Here is a 19,117-nt window from a genome sequence, read left to right on the forward strand (position 1 = left end):
TCCATTGCTTTACCCTGCATTGAAACTAGATTCAGAAAGAACACGCTGTAGCTGAAGGGAAGGAAAAGAGGTAAACTAACATAAAAACAGCAAAAGAGAATGTCATAGGTTTTCATACCTTCGATTATAGACTAAGTACAATTATTAGGCAACTATCACTGTTCCTCTTGTCATCAATGTAGGATTCCCCTAATAGTACCCCTGAAGTGTGGACCGATGGTCTATCTAAAATTGTGCAAGGCCACTAATTGGTAACTCTAGTTTGTTGCCATGTTCATCTTTGTGTTCGAAAACTCTTAAGTTCATTTGAAAATATCTTAGTTAGTTATGTGTATGTGACAGACACATTTTCTATCATTGTTTTAGTTTTTAAAGGGTCAAAAGAGAAAAATGTTGTGATATCCATATATACATACACAATGACTAGACATATGTACTAAAAAGAAGCTCTGGAATTAGAAGTAATTTTAAAATATAGTCACCTAATATGACAATGACCTTTCTTTTTAGTTTCAAAAGGATTTAAGGTATTGTCAGGCTACTGCGACTCAATTAAATCCTACCCTCTCCTGAGACATGGCATCAAAATTTAATTCAACTACAAGTAACAGTAACATTTATCTCCTCCAATTGTCTACAATGGCAAATGACAGTCTTTCCTGAGTCTCACATATCTGTGAGCTATGCATGTTGGAGTTTTGGAAAGAATGAGGAATAACTGAGATATTTAATACTTTTGTTTTTATTTATTTTATGCTTATGTTTGTGTGAATGGCCATGCGTGCGTACAGGTGCCTTCAAGGTCAATGTAGGATACTAAATTCCTTTGAGCTGCAGTAGAGATGTTTTTGAGCTACCTGACATGAGTGTTGGAGACTGAACTCATGTCCATTAAAAGTGCAACACATTCTCTTAGCCACTAAGTCATCCCTCGAGCTCATTTATTTTTCATAACTCATGTTTATATACAACAGATTTTTGGTCTCGTTTGGAATTAATTAGAATAAAACTAGTATTAGTATGTTCTCCAAGGGAAGAACTATGAGCTCTCAGTGTACTTATTTACATTTTGCAAGAAAATAGTTAGCATTTAGAAAAAATATAATTACTAGCTTTATTATTCCCGTAGGTTAAAATTTATCCATTCCTGATATCTACTAGAGACCAGTAAGGAACCTTTTAAGACGATAAAGTATCTAAGTTGATACTGAGATTTATGTGGAGATGAGGGAGATAAATATCACACTTTGAAGGATAATATTACAATGTTTGTATTTCTAAAAATTTTACTCTTGCTACAGATTTTTTTGTATCTTCCAAATTTTTATACATTCTTTGATATATATCCTAAGAAAAATATGATACAGGTGTTTTTGAATTTGGGCATGTTCCCACACCTGAATGATGTCTCAGGGTGGCTTAGTACATCTACTACTTAGTGATTGTGGTGTAACAGTCCCACTACTAAAGTTGTTTCTGGACAGAATTTTCAAGTATATTCTAATCATCTTCTCATTTTGACAACTCAGCCTTCTCTAAAAACGTCAGTGCCTTGTGTATATTACAAAATCTGATTCTTTCTTGTCTTTCCTTCCAATGAACAGACTGTTTTCCCCCTAACTTGCAAAAAGATGTATAATCAGAGCCTGAGGGCATGTGCTGAATATGGGGCTTTTTAAAAATATGGTATTTTAAGTTTTCAGCAAAGTACAAACAAACAAACAGAAAGGCCACACAAATCTAAGGCTCTGAGAACATAGATGAACATTTTGTTGCACACTTCCCTGTGAGCAACCACACAGATATATCAGGGTCCCCTCTTACAGACTTGGTTCATGAGGATCACATGGCAAAGTAACCTCATAGAGCCTTATGCTCAGGATGAGCATCTGTGAGGATGCCAAAGTCCAGAGTGACAAATGCGAGTCAGTAAGGTAATTAACATATGGTCTGCACTTTCCAGAAGCTCACAGCTATGAGGAAAACAAGGTGTAATTTCTCACAAGGCAGCTGCAATAAAATAACTGATTGCAGAAATGCATTTTAGGATAAGAAAAAGTAAGAAAGCTCAGGCTCCAATGGTGTTTACAATCCTGCATTGGCATTAGGCTGCAACGACTCTATTTTCCTCCTCAGGAATACAGCTGTGTGTGTGTGTGTGTGTGTGTGTGTGTGTGTGTGTGTGTGTGTGTGTGTGTTTGTGTGTGTGAGTGTGTGTGTGTGTTTGTGTGTTTGTATCTGTAAATGAAAACTAGTTGTTTGAAAGTATGAAAGAAGAGAGAATATAGTCTCTGTTCTATATCCAGATTTCTTTATCAACTCAACCAATTTAGTGAAAGCTTTCTATATGCTAAACACTGTGTAGATAAAAGAGCAATTCAATAGAAAATTGTGGGAAATAAAAAAGGAAAATACAGCAAAGCCCTGGAGAATGGTGTGAACATCTAACTGCACTCATGAGAGGTCGAGTAGAGCTTATCAGCTTGGGTAAAAAGATGAGTTTAGAGAAAGACTTTGCTTGAATTACAAGGTGAGGGTGAAGGATGAGAAGTACTTTCTGAATTCCTCATAGGGGAAGTGGACCAACAAGGGCAAATGTCAAGCAGGACAGTGACATCATCAAAATTGTATCATAGGAAGTTAGCTTCTCTTTCCAGCAATCTGTTACTAAAATAATAAGGTAGATAATGTCAGACAATGCTCTCAATGTGAACCGTGATATGGAAGGCATAATAGAACCAGCTGACTGTAAGTCAGAGTGTTCCTGCAAGTGAACAATCCGACTGTTGTTTACTAATTGTGTTTTTAAATAGATACTCTTCAGGTTAAAAAATTTTTTTATTGTTTATTTGCTCTGGATAGCTGAGCTTGTGAACGGAGCAGACTCTAAAAGAGTGTTCACATTGTAATTTAGACATTGTACATGGTTATTTGGGAATGAAATTGTGTACAATGTGGTTCTATTCAAGGTAGCACAGAAACAAATAGAAGAATGGTAATATAAAAACTGAAGCAGCTATTGAAGTGTTAAGTTTATCTAGGAGGCAATGGTAAGTCACTGTTTAATCAGACAGTAGACAAATCTATGGGATTTTCTAGGGGTAACTGGAAGGTTGAACATAATATAAAAGGAACTCTCATGGTACTCTTTTCCTGATATGAATATCACAGCTCCCTCCCTTTGAAATGAGGTTGGGACCATTGGTTTGCCCCCTTTTACTTTCCGTGATTTTGTGCATATTATAGATCTTCATCTATCTAGAGGACTCACTGGAAAGCATGGCCTTATGGGACTGGTGATCTAAACAGCTGTACTAACAAGGCCAAGAGCTAAGGAAATATGGATGAACCTCAGTAAAGAACTGGGGGATCTTAGTCTCTAGAACTATTCAGACCTGATTATTTGTAAACAAATCTATGAGTTTGGAAGAAGGTGTTGAAGCTCGGGTAAGTGCTTATTCCTAGGCAAGCTCTTGACTGCAGCTTCTGAGACTATAAAACCATCGACTTCACATCATATAAATCCAGGCTTCTATCCCACAAAAACCATCAAAAAGAAAGTGTCCTGCTTGAAGTGTCTCAATTTGTATTGGTTTTCTATTTATTATCAAAAACCTAATGTGACTATTGACAGCATCATGAAAAGATGTTTAAAGGATATAGCAAGCTATACGATTAATCTACTTATTTTATGATAGGAAGATAATAACTTACTATATTACTGGGAACATGAACACATAAAAGAATAAGTAATTGAATATAAAAATATGTATATGTACACACACACATATATATATGTATATATATATATATATATATACTCTTTTGCACAATGCTTAGTATACATTATGTCATGCTGTTTTGATAGTCTTTGTAAGAACTAAAAAGAACTGGAAAAGATAATGTTGATGAGAATGAAAATGATAAATTTGAACAGTTTTATATGGCAAGTCTCACAGATGACTCATATTAAAGAGAGGAATAAAAGGAGGAAGGAGAGAAAGATGATGTAATTTTCAGCTCGGATGATTGGATGAGAATGATGCTGTAATTGACCTTAAGAGTGTACCAGGAAGAATTGATTTGGCTGAGGAGATAAGGCATTCTGTTTCAGCACCGTGAAATCAGTGTGCCCGTGGGAGGACGTCCATATGGAGGACCAGTGTAAAGCTGGAAATGGATATTCTACTTAGGAGAGGTCTGGATATACAGAAGGATTTGGAAATGTTTGAGAATTAGGTTATCCATAAACTGCTCTCTCTCTCATGCACACACTCTCCCTCACATACACCCACACAAGAGGAGAGAGAAAGAGACAGAGACAGAGAGAAAGAGGTAAACAATTTGGGTCTTCATTTACCCTCTAACGCTTGGGCCATCACTTTGTGCCAGAGGCAAACAATTTTAAATCTTCAAAATTATGGTAAATGTATGTTTTGGTAATAAATTATAAGCCACTTTAATAAACAAATTTCAGGATAACAAGTCTGAAATTATCCTATTATAGTGTTCTTTAAAACTTCGTAGAGTAAATTTATAAATTGAAGGATAACTTAAGTTGACCGTGCAGGCTAAGATATAGGTATTAACAAATCATGGTTACATAGTAACATCCAATATGTTGCTTGGTTTTATAAGTAATTACTTTTTAGAATACAACTATATGCTTTCATTTATATATTGTCATTTACCTATATCATAATCCAATATGAAGGTGCAACAGTTGCTTCTGAATCCCTGTGGCTGTGAAGCCTTATATATTTAGTAACTTGTAGCTTCAGTCAAAATTTGCTCACTTATGTTACATGCTATGTGCTATGGTTGCTATTGATTTTTAAAAAAAAAACAAAGATTAATAGCAAGAGAAAACAATAGTCTTCTGATTTCATGGTGTCATATTAATCAAAAGTATTGTAAGAATGCCACAATTTAAGAGGCATAAAATTAGGCTGTTGTCATACTCTCTTACTCATTATGGATAACCTTTCTAATCATGAATTTTCCCAGTTGTTAAAAAATAATCATGCTTTCTTTGATTTTTTTGTCTTATGTTATAAAAGAAACTCTTTTTAAATAAAAGGTAAGACAGTGAAAAGATAAAAATTAATACTATGGATTTTCTATTATGAAATCAATGCCCTCAACCATAGTTATTTCTCCCAAACCTATAGACAGACATCTGTTTGTCTAGTTATATGGAGTACCTTTCTATCTATTGTTTTCTGAAATTTTATGTTATGTTTTGCCTTGAGTTCAATAAAAGTTTATTTTTGTTCATACAAGGGCTCAAATCAGGTACTTGGGCATCTGGAAGCATTTTCCTAGTTGCTCTGTTCACTACTCTCTGAATCATTCACTAGTGAGGATCATCGGAAGTTCTGGCTGTGAGGGAACATAAGGGAAGGATGTTTGTGGAGAGGAGAATGTCTTAGGGAAGAGCAAGAGTGAAAGGCTTGGCAGCAGGATTATTTCAGGACCTTGTATCAAAGTGCACTACAAAGATGTTAATTTTGAAGTATGTTTATTTTAATGAATAAGTAGGATGGATGGATACAGACATATGTAGATTGATTTATCTATAAATCAATTTATCTTAAATCAATAAGATAAGCAAGAGTATGGTGGCATATACTAGCCTTTGAATCCAGCACTCAGGAGTCTGAGGCAGGCAAAATGGAAGCCTAAAGCGATACTGGGTTATACAGTGAGACTGTCTAAAAAGAACATAATTGTTTTCTGAAGAAATTTTACAGTCTTTGATACACTGTGGCAGTGTAAAGAGGAGTTTGGGGAAAGGAGATTGTAAAGGAAGAGTCTTCCCATACATTCAGGGTGCTGTTGTCCATCAGCCCTGATATTCTTTAACGTGCCCCCTTTTCAATAACAGGCAGTTAGATCATGCTTATTTTATTACTTCGACCTTTTACCTCAAGTGTTTATGTCTGTTTAGCACAGTTTCTGGTTTACTTTGGAACCATATTTTTTTGTAGCCCACATATTGTCAAAATCTGTTGAAAAAAGTTCTCAAAATTAAGACATTTCCTAAATTCAGATAATGGATAGTAGAACAAAAAGCAATTCCAATCATTAATCCCTAAATTTGCTTTCTACATAGACATGCGGCTGCATTGTTGGTTGGGTTCATAAATGAGGCATATTTAACATTCACAGGTGAGGATCTGCGGCCTATAATTTCTCCAAGAGGAACTTAGCTTTTGAGGTGGAATACACATAATTGCTTAATGATTTTTTCTCTTTTCTTCTTTTCTTTAGTGTATTCATTTTAGAACTGGTTCAGGTTCACACGAAATTTGTAATGATAGCATGGTGTCCCCTTAGATGCTATTCACAGTCCTTTTCTGTTACCTTCCTTCTTGTTTTTTTCTTTTCTTTTATTGTATATTTTCTTTATTTATATTTCAAATGCCATCCCCTTTCCTGGTTTCACCTCCTGAAAACTCCTATCCCATCCCCCCTCCACCTGCTTCTTTGAGAGTACTCCTCCACCTACCCACTCACTCACCCTCACCTCCTTGCCCTGGCATTCCCCTACACTGAGGCATCAAGGCTTTCTTCCCATTGATGCCTGACAAAGCCAACCTCTGCTACATATACAGCTGGAGCCAAGGGTCTCTCCATGTTTACTCTTTGGTTGGTGGTTTAGTCCTTGGGAACTTCAGGGGGTCTGGTTGGTTGATATTGTTGTTCTTCCTATGGGGTTACAAACCCCTTCAGCTCTTTCAGTCCTTTCTCTAACTCTTCCATTGGGGACACTGTTCTCAATCCAGTGATTGGCTGGAAGCAATGAACAATAATCATTATATGCCATTTAAAAAAAGACAGTAAAGGGAGAAAATGTGTTTAATGCATTGATCATTTTTATGATTTGAGTCATAATTAAGGCAAGATGTTACTATTTGTCCAAGGTCAGAAAAAAAATCAATAGCACATGAAATTAGAAACAGAAGTAGATGTGTTAAATGGGAATTATGAGCATGAATGAATTAATTTCTTTAAATTGATTTCAAAAAGTATGGGCTTCTTAAAATGTTTTGACTTTTCCTGGAAGAAATATCATTGCTCATACTGAACTTGCTAATCAACTTTACAAAACATGTTCTTTCAATTAGCTGCTTGTTTATTTGCAAGATGGTCTGGCTTGGGATTCTGGTTTATTTGGACCCTGAGTGAAAACCTACATGTTTACTGCTTTCAAAAGAGGACACAATTTCAAACCAGATGCAATCCTAGCAGAGAGAATGAGAGTAAACACAGAGTCCTCTCCCTAACCAAGAAGTTATTTGCAATTGATATATCTGCTGTGAAATGAAAAAGCAAATTTTCGATGGTGAAGTCAACCTATCAAGTGGGTATATCTAAGATCCAGCTCATGCTCCATGCTTAGAGGCAGTTGCCCACAAACAAAATACGCTCCATGCTTTTCCTATGGTTTTTGCTTTGGTTTGGTATTTGTAGCATTTATTTTTTGTTTAGCTGTTTGTTGGTTTGCTGTTTTGAGAGAGAGAGAAGAAAGAAAAGCCTTCAAGTTTCATGGGCAGAGAGGTGTGGAGGATTGGAAGAACTTGGGGAAAAGGAAAGAAAATATAATCAGAATACACTATATAAAAACTGTAAGTAAAGAGAACGATGTGGGCTGGAGAGATGGCTCAGCGGTTAAGAGCACTGATTGTACTTCCAGAGGTCCTGAGTTCAAATCCCAGCAACCACATGGTGGCTCACAACCATCTGTAATGAGATCTGATGCCCTCTTCTGGTGTGTCTAAAGACAGCTACAGCATACTTATGTATAATAAATAAATAAATCTTTAAAAAAAAGAAAGATGTAAGAAACAGTGTTTCATCACACAAACTTTATGAAGGAAATACATGTATCTCCTATATGACTAACATAGGTATTCATTTTTATATAATAAGAAAATTATTATTTAAAATTATTTTATATTTTGTTTCATATTACTATGTGTACATGGGTGTTTTACCTGCATATATTTCTGTATACTACATGGATGCCTGGTGGCCATAAAAGGACATTGGACCCCCTGAAATGGGTGTTACAATTGGCTGTCTCTTATCACATTGTACTGGGAAGTGAGTGCTAGTGCTCTGAAAGAGAATCTAGTGTTCTTAACCATTAAGCCTCTCTTCTATTTCCTTTATCATTTTTTCTCAATAAAAGATCAAGTACAGATTCTGAGTCCTAGTCTGGTAGAGACTTGATGTCCCAGAGAACAGGAATGCCTTGGTTGGGGGGTCACCTTCTCACAGGTGAATGAGGGATGAATGGGGAGGGGAATGTTGAGAGGAAGGTACTGGGAGGGAGGGGAAGCATGTTCATAGATTTGCTTGTAGGTATGTTAAAAGATGAAACTTTCAGCCAGATCACTAGGAAAATGTCTGCCATTATGGTACAGGAGTGCTTGGGATATGGTGGTAGAGAGAGAGATGGGATGAAGAATGCTGCACTGCGACGGCAAGTTCTTTTTTTAATGACGTATCTCACATGAGACAGTTTTTAAGGAGATTTACATTTCTTGACTAGGAATTAGGATTGAGTTAGTCAAATTTTGAGTGAGAAATTTCATAGGAAAAGTGTTTAAATAAGACACCATTTCTAACAGGGCTTAGGAACTCTGCAAATAGAGTTATAGGCTTTATCTCCTAATTGCTTGGTTACTTAAAAAGTAAAATCCCTGTCTTGGTGTGTTCTGTGTTCTTAAGGTTCATTAAGCTGATTCTGCTTCTAAAAATTACCCTGAAATAAAAACACTCCCCCACACAAACAATAAACATGTTGTAGTTGAACTAAAGACATTGTTCTATGATTGAAACAGTCATAAAAAGTTCTCTGAACTCGCACATCACTAACGACAGTTCAAACCTTCTTCAAAGTCTATAATAAGAAAGTCCCATACCCTTCTGTCTCAAACACAGTGCTTAGGCTCCAAGCCTGAGTCTGGCAGTCATAGCTTTTTATAAAAACTCCAGTGCAGTATGAGATGTTAATAAATCTATAGTGATAAGCGATCATACCAGAGAAGTCATCACAGCAGCAGTGGAGTTTAATAATGAGATGCCTGATGATATAATTATTTCTATACACAAAATATAATATAGTTTGATTATTCTTTCCTATTATAGTAAAAATTGGCTTAAAATATAAAACGTATGCTTATGTTAAAATTGTTTAAATAATATTTTTATTAGAAATTTAACTTAGATACATTTTGACAAAATGTCTCAAATTTCTTGAAGGAAATTGACCTATGTGTTAAACATTGAACAAAAATTAAGCTTATATAAGAAATATTTATAAAGATTCTCTAACAATCCAGAATTGGCTAGGTATAAACTCATGAATATTTAAAAACCTTTAATTAATATCAGCTTGAATATTATTTATGCATGATATAAAATTCAGTTCTTCACTTAGTTTACTCTAAGACTGTAGCCACCGTGATTTACTCTGTGCCATGGGAAAACTATTTAGATTTCAAACAAATGAATCAAAAGTAGAAATTTAGAATGTGGTCTATTTCTGATTGCCCACCCTGCATGAGTTTTCTCTGAGTTTTACACTACTGATGACTAAAGAGTACTTATTAAGCAAATATAAACAGAGAATTTGACTATAGTAGATTAGATTTACAGGAAGTGAAGAGTGTAAATAATTGAATAAAAAACGACCATATAAAGCAACATTGTCGATAAAGAATCTGGTTTAGTATGAGGGTCCATTCTTATCTCCAAACACTCAGAAAGATAAAATAGGAGGAACTAAAGTTTAAAGTCAGCCATGGCTGTCCAGTGAGTTTCAAAGCATTCTAGGCTTCAGAGTTATGCCCAGTCTCTATGTATTAACTGCCTCTCTATGTGAAAATAAAACAAAGCAAGGCCTCTGTTGATATGAATAATGTCAAATAGTGGGGGCTGGTTTTCACCTAAGTATGGTGATTTTTGAAGGTCTAAATAGTAAGAGATTTACACAAATGTATGTGGTTTTAGAGTTGCAAAAAGGACATATTTATTATAATTAATTACAAATTATTGAAGAAAAGTTCAATGGAATTATAGAATGATTAAAAACATTCTATTGCTCATAGTCTTTCAGTTTTCCAAGTTAAATACAATACAATAAATAAATAAATAGGAGAAATTAATGTCAATAGAGTCAATTGTAAATTTCAACCAGTGAATAAGTAGGAACAGCTTTTTTTGTTTGTTTTTAATTTGAAAACAGATGTCAGAGTCTCATGGCAAAATTTACTTTCTCAGTTTGTCTAAATATATTTTCATCCTTCCAACTACTTTTATTGATATGAATAAACTAAATCTATTCTGAGAAAAACTTTAATAACACACTTTAAATTGTCCTTTGTTATATCAGTTATTTAGAAATTGATTTATTAAAATATATTTTAAATGTGGACTGAGCCTTTAAAATGTTCATATAAACATTCTTTTCTTAGCCAGCAGCAGTCTAGAATTTGTCAATTTAAGAGAAATACCTCAACTCTGTGTGACATTGAGCCCTTCTCTATGATGAGTATCCAGATTCCATAATGAAGGGCTGGGCATTACAGGGAGACTTACCTTTGTACAAATCATACTTAATCTACCACTTTTAAACTTGATCTTGAGTACATCATAAAGCATATAAGGCTCCCAGGAAGTTTAGAGGTCTGGTGGGGTTGGTGTAATGGGGACGTCCTCATAGAGAAGGGTGGGGAAGGGAGGTATGGGATGTGGAGGGAAATAAAATCTGGAGTGTAAAAATAAATAAAAAAAAGACATATAAGGCTCAAGTTCTACTAAACAATATAAGATAAACATTAATATTGGGCATTGTGAGAATTAAATGGGATGCTATACATTATATAATATCTGATGAAATTCAATAGTGTTGATTTATGCCAAATTATGTATTTCTTTATAAATATGTTTATCTTTCTTTTAACAAAAATAAACACTGATAATTTTTTAATGTCATATGGCCTGAGATTAATCTTCTGTTTAAATGGAAAATGATTTAAATGATAAAAAAAATGTCTATTTATTTTTGTCCCTTTTTTGGACAAAATACCCATTTAAAAATTATATTAGCTCCAGGATTTTAACATTTAAATTGCTGATAATCCACATCTCATAATATGATTAACTATAATTAAGCCATTTATGAAGAGTCAATATGTACCTTAACATTCTTATCTGCTCTATAGTTGATATTTTTCTTGTAACTTTATTTGTATGCCTGTAAATTCCAAGTTACAAAATATTGTCAAAACATCAGTCAGATTTCAATACCAAATAATAGGAGAATTTACTATGTGAATTTTTCTATGGAAATGGTTCAGTTGTGGTTTCTGAGTGCTGGACTATTTGATAATGGGGCAATTTACTTTTCTAAACATTTTTCTCATACTCAAACTGATAGCTCCCATCTCTTTGTTGTGAGTTAGTCATCAGAATAAAAAGATATTAGCACGTCAATCAGACAGAGACATAGAATAAACTCTACACAAAAGGGATCATTCAGCAATCTTCATGTTAATTTTAACTCTTACAAAATGCGTCTATTATTTCAGGTTTTGTGAGTTTTAGCATCGTATTCAACTATGTATTAAGCATCAATGTATTTATCTTATAGCTGCATATACGTTTCACGTGTTCTTTTATGTTATTAACCTGAAAACAAGTGGAGAAGCAGAGTCTCTTTATTACAGCAGCAGACTAATTGTGGCACACCAGATTGCCAATTTGAAAAGAAAATAGAAATAACTAATGTGAAATCAATGGAGAAATTCAACAGATTATAAGGAAAAAAAGAGTGTGTAACCATGCAACTTCATGGACAGTGACTACACATACAAGCAAATGAAAGCAGCTGACCACGTACCCACACACCTTGGCAGAGGTGCACTCCACACTCGCCGGCCACCGCCAAGACAGATGATCTCAGAAGAACCCTCCAGTCGGTAACCCAGTGAGCATGAGAAGGTCAGAGTATCCCCGACTCCGAAGCTGAATCCAACTCGGCTACCATATTGGGGGATCCCAGGGTCTTCACAAGGCTCAAGGTTATATTCTGTAAAGAGCAAGTAATTCATTCCGAGAAAGAGAAATGAGAGGGATCAGTGTAAATACTCATTTCTTATATTTTATAATATAAATGTATATTTATATTATATATAGTAGATTATATTGCTATATAATTTGTGGGAGCAGTAATGTGCAGTGGGACCCTTGATTTTCTCTTGTTTGTGTTACATTCAATACTGAGAGAATATTTTCATGTGTGAAATTCAGTGAGAATGGGAAAATGTTACCTGAGTGTTAAGCTCAAAATATAACTATCTATCTCATGATGTTCTTTTCAGCACTATAAAACTTTTCCACTTCACAGAGTTTTAAATTAGAGTAATGACATGAGAGATGCATATTTTCAAACAAAAGTGCATTTGGAATGAAATCATTATCAGTCAGAAAAAATTACAATTCTCTTAACAGCTTTAATTTAAATGGTTCTTGTGCCTCTAGTTTCAGGCATTCAGCGAAGCCATATTCTGAGAAACATCTATCTTCGACTGAAATTTTCATGTAAGAAAATGGAGTACCCAACACTGGAAATACTAACTTGATACATTTATAAAGAAACCCTCTCCAGGCAATGAAAAAAAAACAGAGAAAATGCATGGCCAAATAGTTTTAATGGTAAAAGAAGATTTGTTTATACATTACAATAATAAACATGTCATAAGTAATAAATTTAATATTTTCAAGTCAGCATATATTTTACTTACTAATATGTTCTTATATAGAGAAACAGCTATCCTACTATAATTGTAAGGTACAAATTCACATTGCACGGATACTTTTCCTTATGTTCCTTTTCTTATGGCCTAATAGTAACTTTTCATGAAAGTCAAGTCATACTACAATTGTAATATGAAATTAAGATCCCTGTAGGATATTCATGGTGGAATTGAATACAACTCAATGACATAAGATTCTGGGCATCAGGAAAGAATTCTCACATAGGATAGGGCTTAATGTCTAGTACTGGTATCTTGGATACACAGCTAAGATTTCCAATCTCTGGCTTTATTTTATCTCTAAGTGGTAACATTGGGATGGGAGATGAATGGGCAGATGCATTTCTATCTTTCACATTTTTATTAAATTTATATTATATTATATTACATTATATTATATTACATTATATTATGTTATGTTATATTATTTTCCTTTAATGGAAGGAAGAGTTATAATCCCACATGAAGCCTTAGGCCAGGAGCTATGCTAGCAGTATTGTCTGTAAATGATTCTCTTATGTATGAATGACTACTCATAGTTTTGCTTGTAGACTGCATACTCCAAAATAATGAAAGCAAATTTATTTTTACCTTGGTCAGTCACATAAAACTAGTTAGATTTTACTATTTTACATCACGTTTTTCTTTTTGAGTTTAATTGAAACAACACAAGAGAATATTGTATAGTAATATATAGTATTTATATATAATTTATATAAAAACAATATTTTATATATAAAATCTTACTTTTAAATTTAGTAGGTATTGTAGATGGTTTCAATCATTAGAATGTCACATGAGTTTAAGACAAAGAAAATTTAATGATTGTAATTTTAAAAACATTTTAGAGGATTTATTTACTTATTTATTACTTACTTATCTGCCTTTTCTTTAATGTTTAAGAGCGTGTGGCTACCCCTAATATTTCCATACTTGCTGAGGCGTTATTTTTCCTTTGTTTTTCTACTTTAAAGTTTTTCATCATTTCTGCAATTTTCCATTTCTGTAATGTTAAAATAATTTTATAAACTTCATTTTTTTATGTTCACTAATAGTTCTTGATTCTTTCTCACCAGAGAATGTGATGTTAAATCCTTCATATGATATCGAAAAGTCAGAAATGAAGCGCAACTGAGCCCTGAAGTTTCCATAAAGGCCAGCATTGATGGTTGAAGGAAGTTCTGAACCAGTGAGGCGTGCCAGTGGTTGGGTAAAACTACCATTCTCTGTGATCAATAAATAGTCATGATGGTCTTCTAAGTGAAACGTGTGGAAGTTGAACTGCACACCTAGGAATAAGAAACAGGAAAGTTACATTTGCATTGGACAACACATATTTACAGACCATAGAAAGTGACTATCAGTCTAAAGACTTTGGGTGCTTGATTTTTTTGGAAAATGAAATCCACTGCTGTCAAAAATTGTAATTGTGTTTCTTTCAGCTTACTTATGAACAACATTTTTGGCCAAACCCTAGAAACCATAGGACAATGTCTGAAATATATTAATTTAATATTTGTATTTTAAAGGAAAGTCCATATCCTTTGCAGATTACTGGTGACAAATTTGCATGCCTGCTTCTTTCATTCTTCAGCATCCTCAAACAACATAAAACGTGGTGCTCAATGAACTAACTCTCAACTTTTGAATAAGCCCAAATCTAGTTAGGAAAACAATTTAAAAAGTGGGCACAGGACGTTGAGAAATATTATAACTATTTATTTATTTTACATTTCCCAAACTTTCGTTGTAATATACCACTATTAAAGAAAGACAAGAACAAACTGACACTGTGATCCAATATGAGAATATGAACATGTATATGTTTACATTTGAATGTGTTCTGATATACATTACTTTTTGAGGAAAAATTAAGGTTTCTGTTAAGTATTAGTGCTGATTAGGGACATTGTCAAGTTTTTGTTTTCTTTTTTTTTTTCTCGCTGCTTTCGTTTTGATCTATGATTTTATTCTCTCTACTGACAAAATAGACTTGCAATAGGGGTGAAGAAACAGTATCTATCACAGAGAAATAACCAAGTTATTAATTATTGTTCTTGTTTAATCTAAAGAGTAAGTGCTAATATTTACCACATCCCAACCCTTGGCTAGACCTTTAATGAAAGGATGTTATTATTTATCATATAATGAAATAACCATTACAATCTGTTTTCTTTTTTAAAAATTATTTATTTTATGTATGAGTACATTGTAGCTGTCTTCAGACACATTGGAAGAGGGCATCAGATTTCATTACAGATGGTTGTGAATCATCATGTGGTTGCAGGGAATTGAACTCAGGACCTCTGGAAGAATAACAGTCAGTGCTCTTTACCCCTGAACCATTTCTCTAGCCCCTACAATCTGTTTTTAATACTGCAGGAAATTCCATCTTTAAAATTCTGCTAAAAATCAGCTAACCAAAAATTTAAATTGAAAACCTGGACCTTCATTCTAGAAGAAGACTGAAATGATTAGAAAGAACCATGTCCATCTGAGGAAAAAGACACATAAACCAAACTTTCAAGTATTCTGCAAAGTGCTATGAAGCCAAGTGGTATGATTCAATATAGCATTGTGGAAATAGAAGCAACAACTAGTCAAAGGCTTATCAGATGCTTCTGAAGGCAGTGACCTTCCAAAGAGAAGTGGGTTGAAGAACAGACCTGGGTCAGGCATCAGGAAGAAGACAGGAACATACACAATTCTAAAAGGGCAGGAGAAAGAAGCTCTTGGGTCTAAAAAAAATCACAGTTCTTTCCTTGTCTCCTGGGAATGACTATTCATGTTGGTCTGGCAAAACAACTTATGTGAGAGATACTCTTGTAAACCCTTGACCTTAAAGTCAAAATAGCTGATGTCTTAGCTTTTGTCATTTGTTTAATCAATGATAGACTTTGAGGGGCTTTTGTAAATTTTATTTTTCAACCTGTAAACTTATAGGTTTGTATTTGCTTTATACATTATGACTTATAGATTTTCTGATATACAATATATTTTTGCCAGCTCTCCACCTTCATAAGACAACATAGGTGTAGTTTAACTTTTGTGTTTTTTTATGTATTGATTTGTTTTATTCTTTGATAAAGGACCTCACTGTACAGTTCAACTCCCAAATTGAAATCATAGTCTCCCTGACTTACACCTCCTAGGGCTGAGTTTAAAGACAAGAGGTAACATAATCAAATAAAATTAACAATGTAAAGAGATTGTTGGCCATTTATTTGGAAATACCTTAAATATTTATATCCTATTCAATATTCTTGTAAATATTACAAAATATTAAGTTTCAACTGAAGTATGAGAATATTCCACCTGTTAAATGTAAATATAAGTGAAAAGGGATTGATTTTAAAATTCCATCATAGAATATTTAAGTCAAAAAATGTAATGAAATTTAGCAGAAGTAAATCTATAAGTAAGCTATGAAAGCAGAAAAATCTGCTGCATACAAAATTACAGAAGACCAGGTATTGGTGATAAATTTTACCTAATATTTCAATAATTTTAAAAGAGTTGTATAATTAAATCTCATCACTTCTTAGTATGCCATGGTAACAAAAGAGAATGAATATAGGTTTCACTAACAGAAACTCCTGATAGTATATGTTTAGCTGTGTAAAACTGAACCTTTAGAAGTAAGGAATCCAATTGCTGGATAGGCTTCAAAGGAAAAGACCTAGAATGGTAATTTATTTGGATTTTATTTATTCTTTATTTTATTTATTTGGATTTTTATTTAACCTTAGTGGCAGTCTTCTGATATCACACATCTACGCATGAATAGCAATTTAAGAAATGATTAAGATTTTCCCAAGGAATAAGCCCCGCAGTAGGAACTGGTCATAAAAAGATACCCTATTATGTTTCTAGACCTCAGTATGAAGAAATCAGTGTGGCCTGTGACGGGTTAGACTATTATTGTCTTCCAACTGTAGTAGACTATCCTTTTATCCCAACTTTAAGTCTTTCACTTCACTTTGCCTTGCCTTTGCAACAGTGCTTCAACTAAGCCTTTCTTAAAAGAAAGGTACCTAAACCTATGTACCTTGGCAGGTAAATACCAATTTAATTAACACTTAAAACCTGTAAAGATGTGAAACCTTAAGTGTTAATTAAATCTCTGTTTACATAGCAAGCAGCATGTAGCTCTACATTTTCTTGTTTAATATTAGAGCGTTTATTTTAAATTCCCTTAATCCACTGCACAGTGAAACAATAGGAGGATTTCTTTAATTTTCAACAGAGAGGTCTGTATCCTAGAAAGCAACACACACCAGGTCTATAACATTAATGACCTCATTGCTTCTGTGACTTCCTGTATTCTCACTTTAACAGTGTTTCCTAATAGCATTTAAATCACTACAGGAAACCTAACAAAACAAGCCATAATTAATCCTAACCTCTCTAAAAAAATCATGTAGAATTTTATTAATAACAAACTTACTTTTATAAACACACAAACTTACATTTGATTTAAAAAACAAGCTTGGAAATTCTGACAGTATTTTCTCATCGCTAACTTTTGCTTCCGATTTATTTTACTTTTCAATAGTAATAATAAAATAAGTAATAACTGTGTCACCAGTTGTAAATGAAAAACATTCATTTAAAGATCAGTCTCTGCTTCAGGTAAGCAATGCTGGATCATTGGTACTTTAATGCTGTGGAATACAGAATTGCTGCTCTGATGAAATGTCTTGCTTATTTTCTTGTCCAATTCCAATAGCATCAAGTAAACACTGTGGTTTCCACATCATATTTCATGTGTATGCTTACTTTTAAAAGATATGGAGGAACCTCAACTATTCACAGAGCACAAATTTTTTTTCTTTTTTTTCTTTTTCTTTTTTTCGGAGCTGGGGACCGAACCCAGGGCCTTGCGGTTGCTAGGCAAGCGCTCTACCACTGAGCTAAATCCCCAACCCCACAGAGCACAATTTTTACAATGTTCTTTGGTTCCAAATAATTTGGCACAGAAGTGTCAAGTGGAATGGTTATAAATCTATATGTAGTTATCATTATAATAATGCTTTATAAATAAATATATGTAAATATTAACTAAACTCCATGCAAGGCTGATGTCTTTCAGGTTTTGTCAATAAAACCAAAAACCAAAAACCAAAACCAAATACTATTACTTTACTACACCATAAGAAAAGGCAGGTATTGCTAACAAAATTTAGATTTAAAAATGAGCACAGTATATTACTTTAGAAAAGCTTACGTAAGTCGGTGGTGCATTTTTTTAAATTGAATTTTTCTTTTAGTACTTACTTAGTTTTAGGTACGAAAAAAATGACTAAAATAAAATAGACCTGAATGAAAACTCAAATGATTATCCAATATTCTTGAATAAAACAAATTACCTTTCCCATGGGTTACATCAACTGTCCATGTACAATTCAGAGAATTTGGATAAAATTCTGGGTAACCAGGTGATAAGATTGTCCCACTAGGTCCTCTCACATCCCCGCCACATAATGCTGAAAAAGACAAAGAAAACACTATCATCAGTCACCCTTGGAGAGGCAGAGGCTGAACGAATCTCTCATCTCCTCTCTTGAAACAGGATGAGTCCCATTATGTTTGTCTAATCAACTTCCTGGTAATAAGAGGAGTGTGCAAAGACCTCTTCCAAATAGAGCTAAATCCTTTCATGCATTGCAGCAGCAGAGAAGAAAAATGTATTAATAGTCTCTGAGAATTATCACTGGCCCCCAGAGAACATAGCCCAGCACTGCACATTTGAATTTGAAGTATATCCTTACTCTTCTAATTATAAGCAGCATTTGCATAAATTGATGGCCAATTAAACATGAGTAATTCATTGTTTAGCAGCTTCTCTTATTAAACACTAAGAAATGAGTTAATTATGTAAAATTCTTTTCTATAGATTCCTGAAGGGATATGTGTCACACATTGTGGGCTTCCTCTTATAGCAGTGAAGTAAGTTGTGAACACGTTGAAGTCTTCATTGGTTCCACAGTCACTGAGAAATGAATATCATAAACAAAAAGGGATTCTTACAGGGATTCACATGGCCCAGCTCTATAAAGTTTCTAAGTATTATCTCAGAATAGGGAAGGCAAATAATTATTTAGGATGTGCCAATGAATAAATTAGCTGAATCAACCAACGTTCATGTACTTTGAGAAAAATGTTTATATTTTCTACCTTAAAAAATCATCTAAGGCTATCATATACATTGAAATCAACAATTATTTAATTTCACCTGTCTTAAAAGTTAAAAGAGACCAATAATAGACATAAATCAGGATTTACAT

General features: G+C 33.8%; 1 protein-coding gene across 7 annotated transcripts in view; it reads right to left on the bottom strand.

Moving 5' to 3' along the window:
• Csmd3 (CUB and Sushi multiple domains 3) overlaps positions 1 to 19,117 on the bottom strand; it is a 1,319,129-nt gene that overhangs the window by 428,072 nt on the left and 871,940 nt on the right. For all 7 annotated transcript variants that reach the window (XR_010053386.1, XM_063264433.1, XM_063264432.1 and 4 more), the window contains 3 exons: positions 18,200 to 18,316; positions 13,904 to 14,119; positions 11,915 to 12,103 (listed from right to left, as the gene is read on the bottom strand). Coding sequence is in view for 6 of the 7 variants with exons in the window: in XM_063264433.1 (XP_063120503.1) it covers positions 11,915 to 12,103; positions 13,904 to 14,119; positions 18,200 to 18,316 (522 nt within the window). In the remaining variant the exon portion in view is untranslated. The remainder of the gene's footprint in view (positions 1 to 11,914; positions 12,104 to 13,903; positions 14,120 to 18,199; positions 18,317 to 19,117) is intronic.

The sequence above is a fragment of the Rattus norvegicus genome, chromosome 7, assembly GCF_036323735.1.
Source record: "Rattus norvegicus strain BN/NHsdMcwi chromosome 7, GRCr8, whole genome shotgun sequence".
Taxonomy (NCBI): Eukaryota; Metazoa; Chordata; class Mammalia; order Rodentia; family Muridae; genus Rattus; species Rattus norvegicus.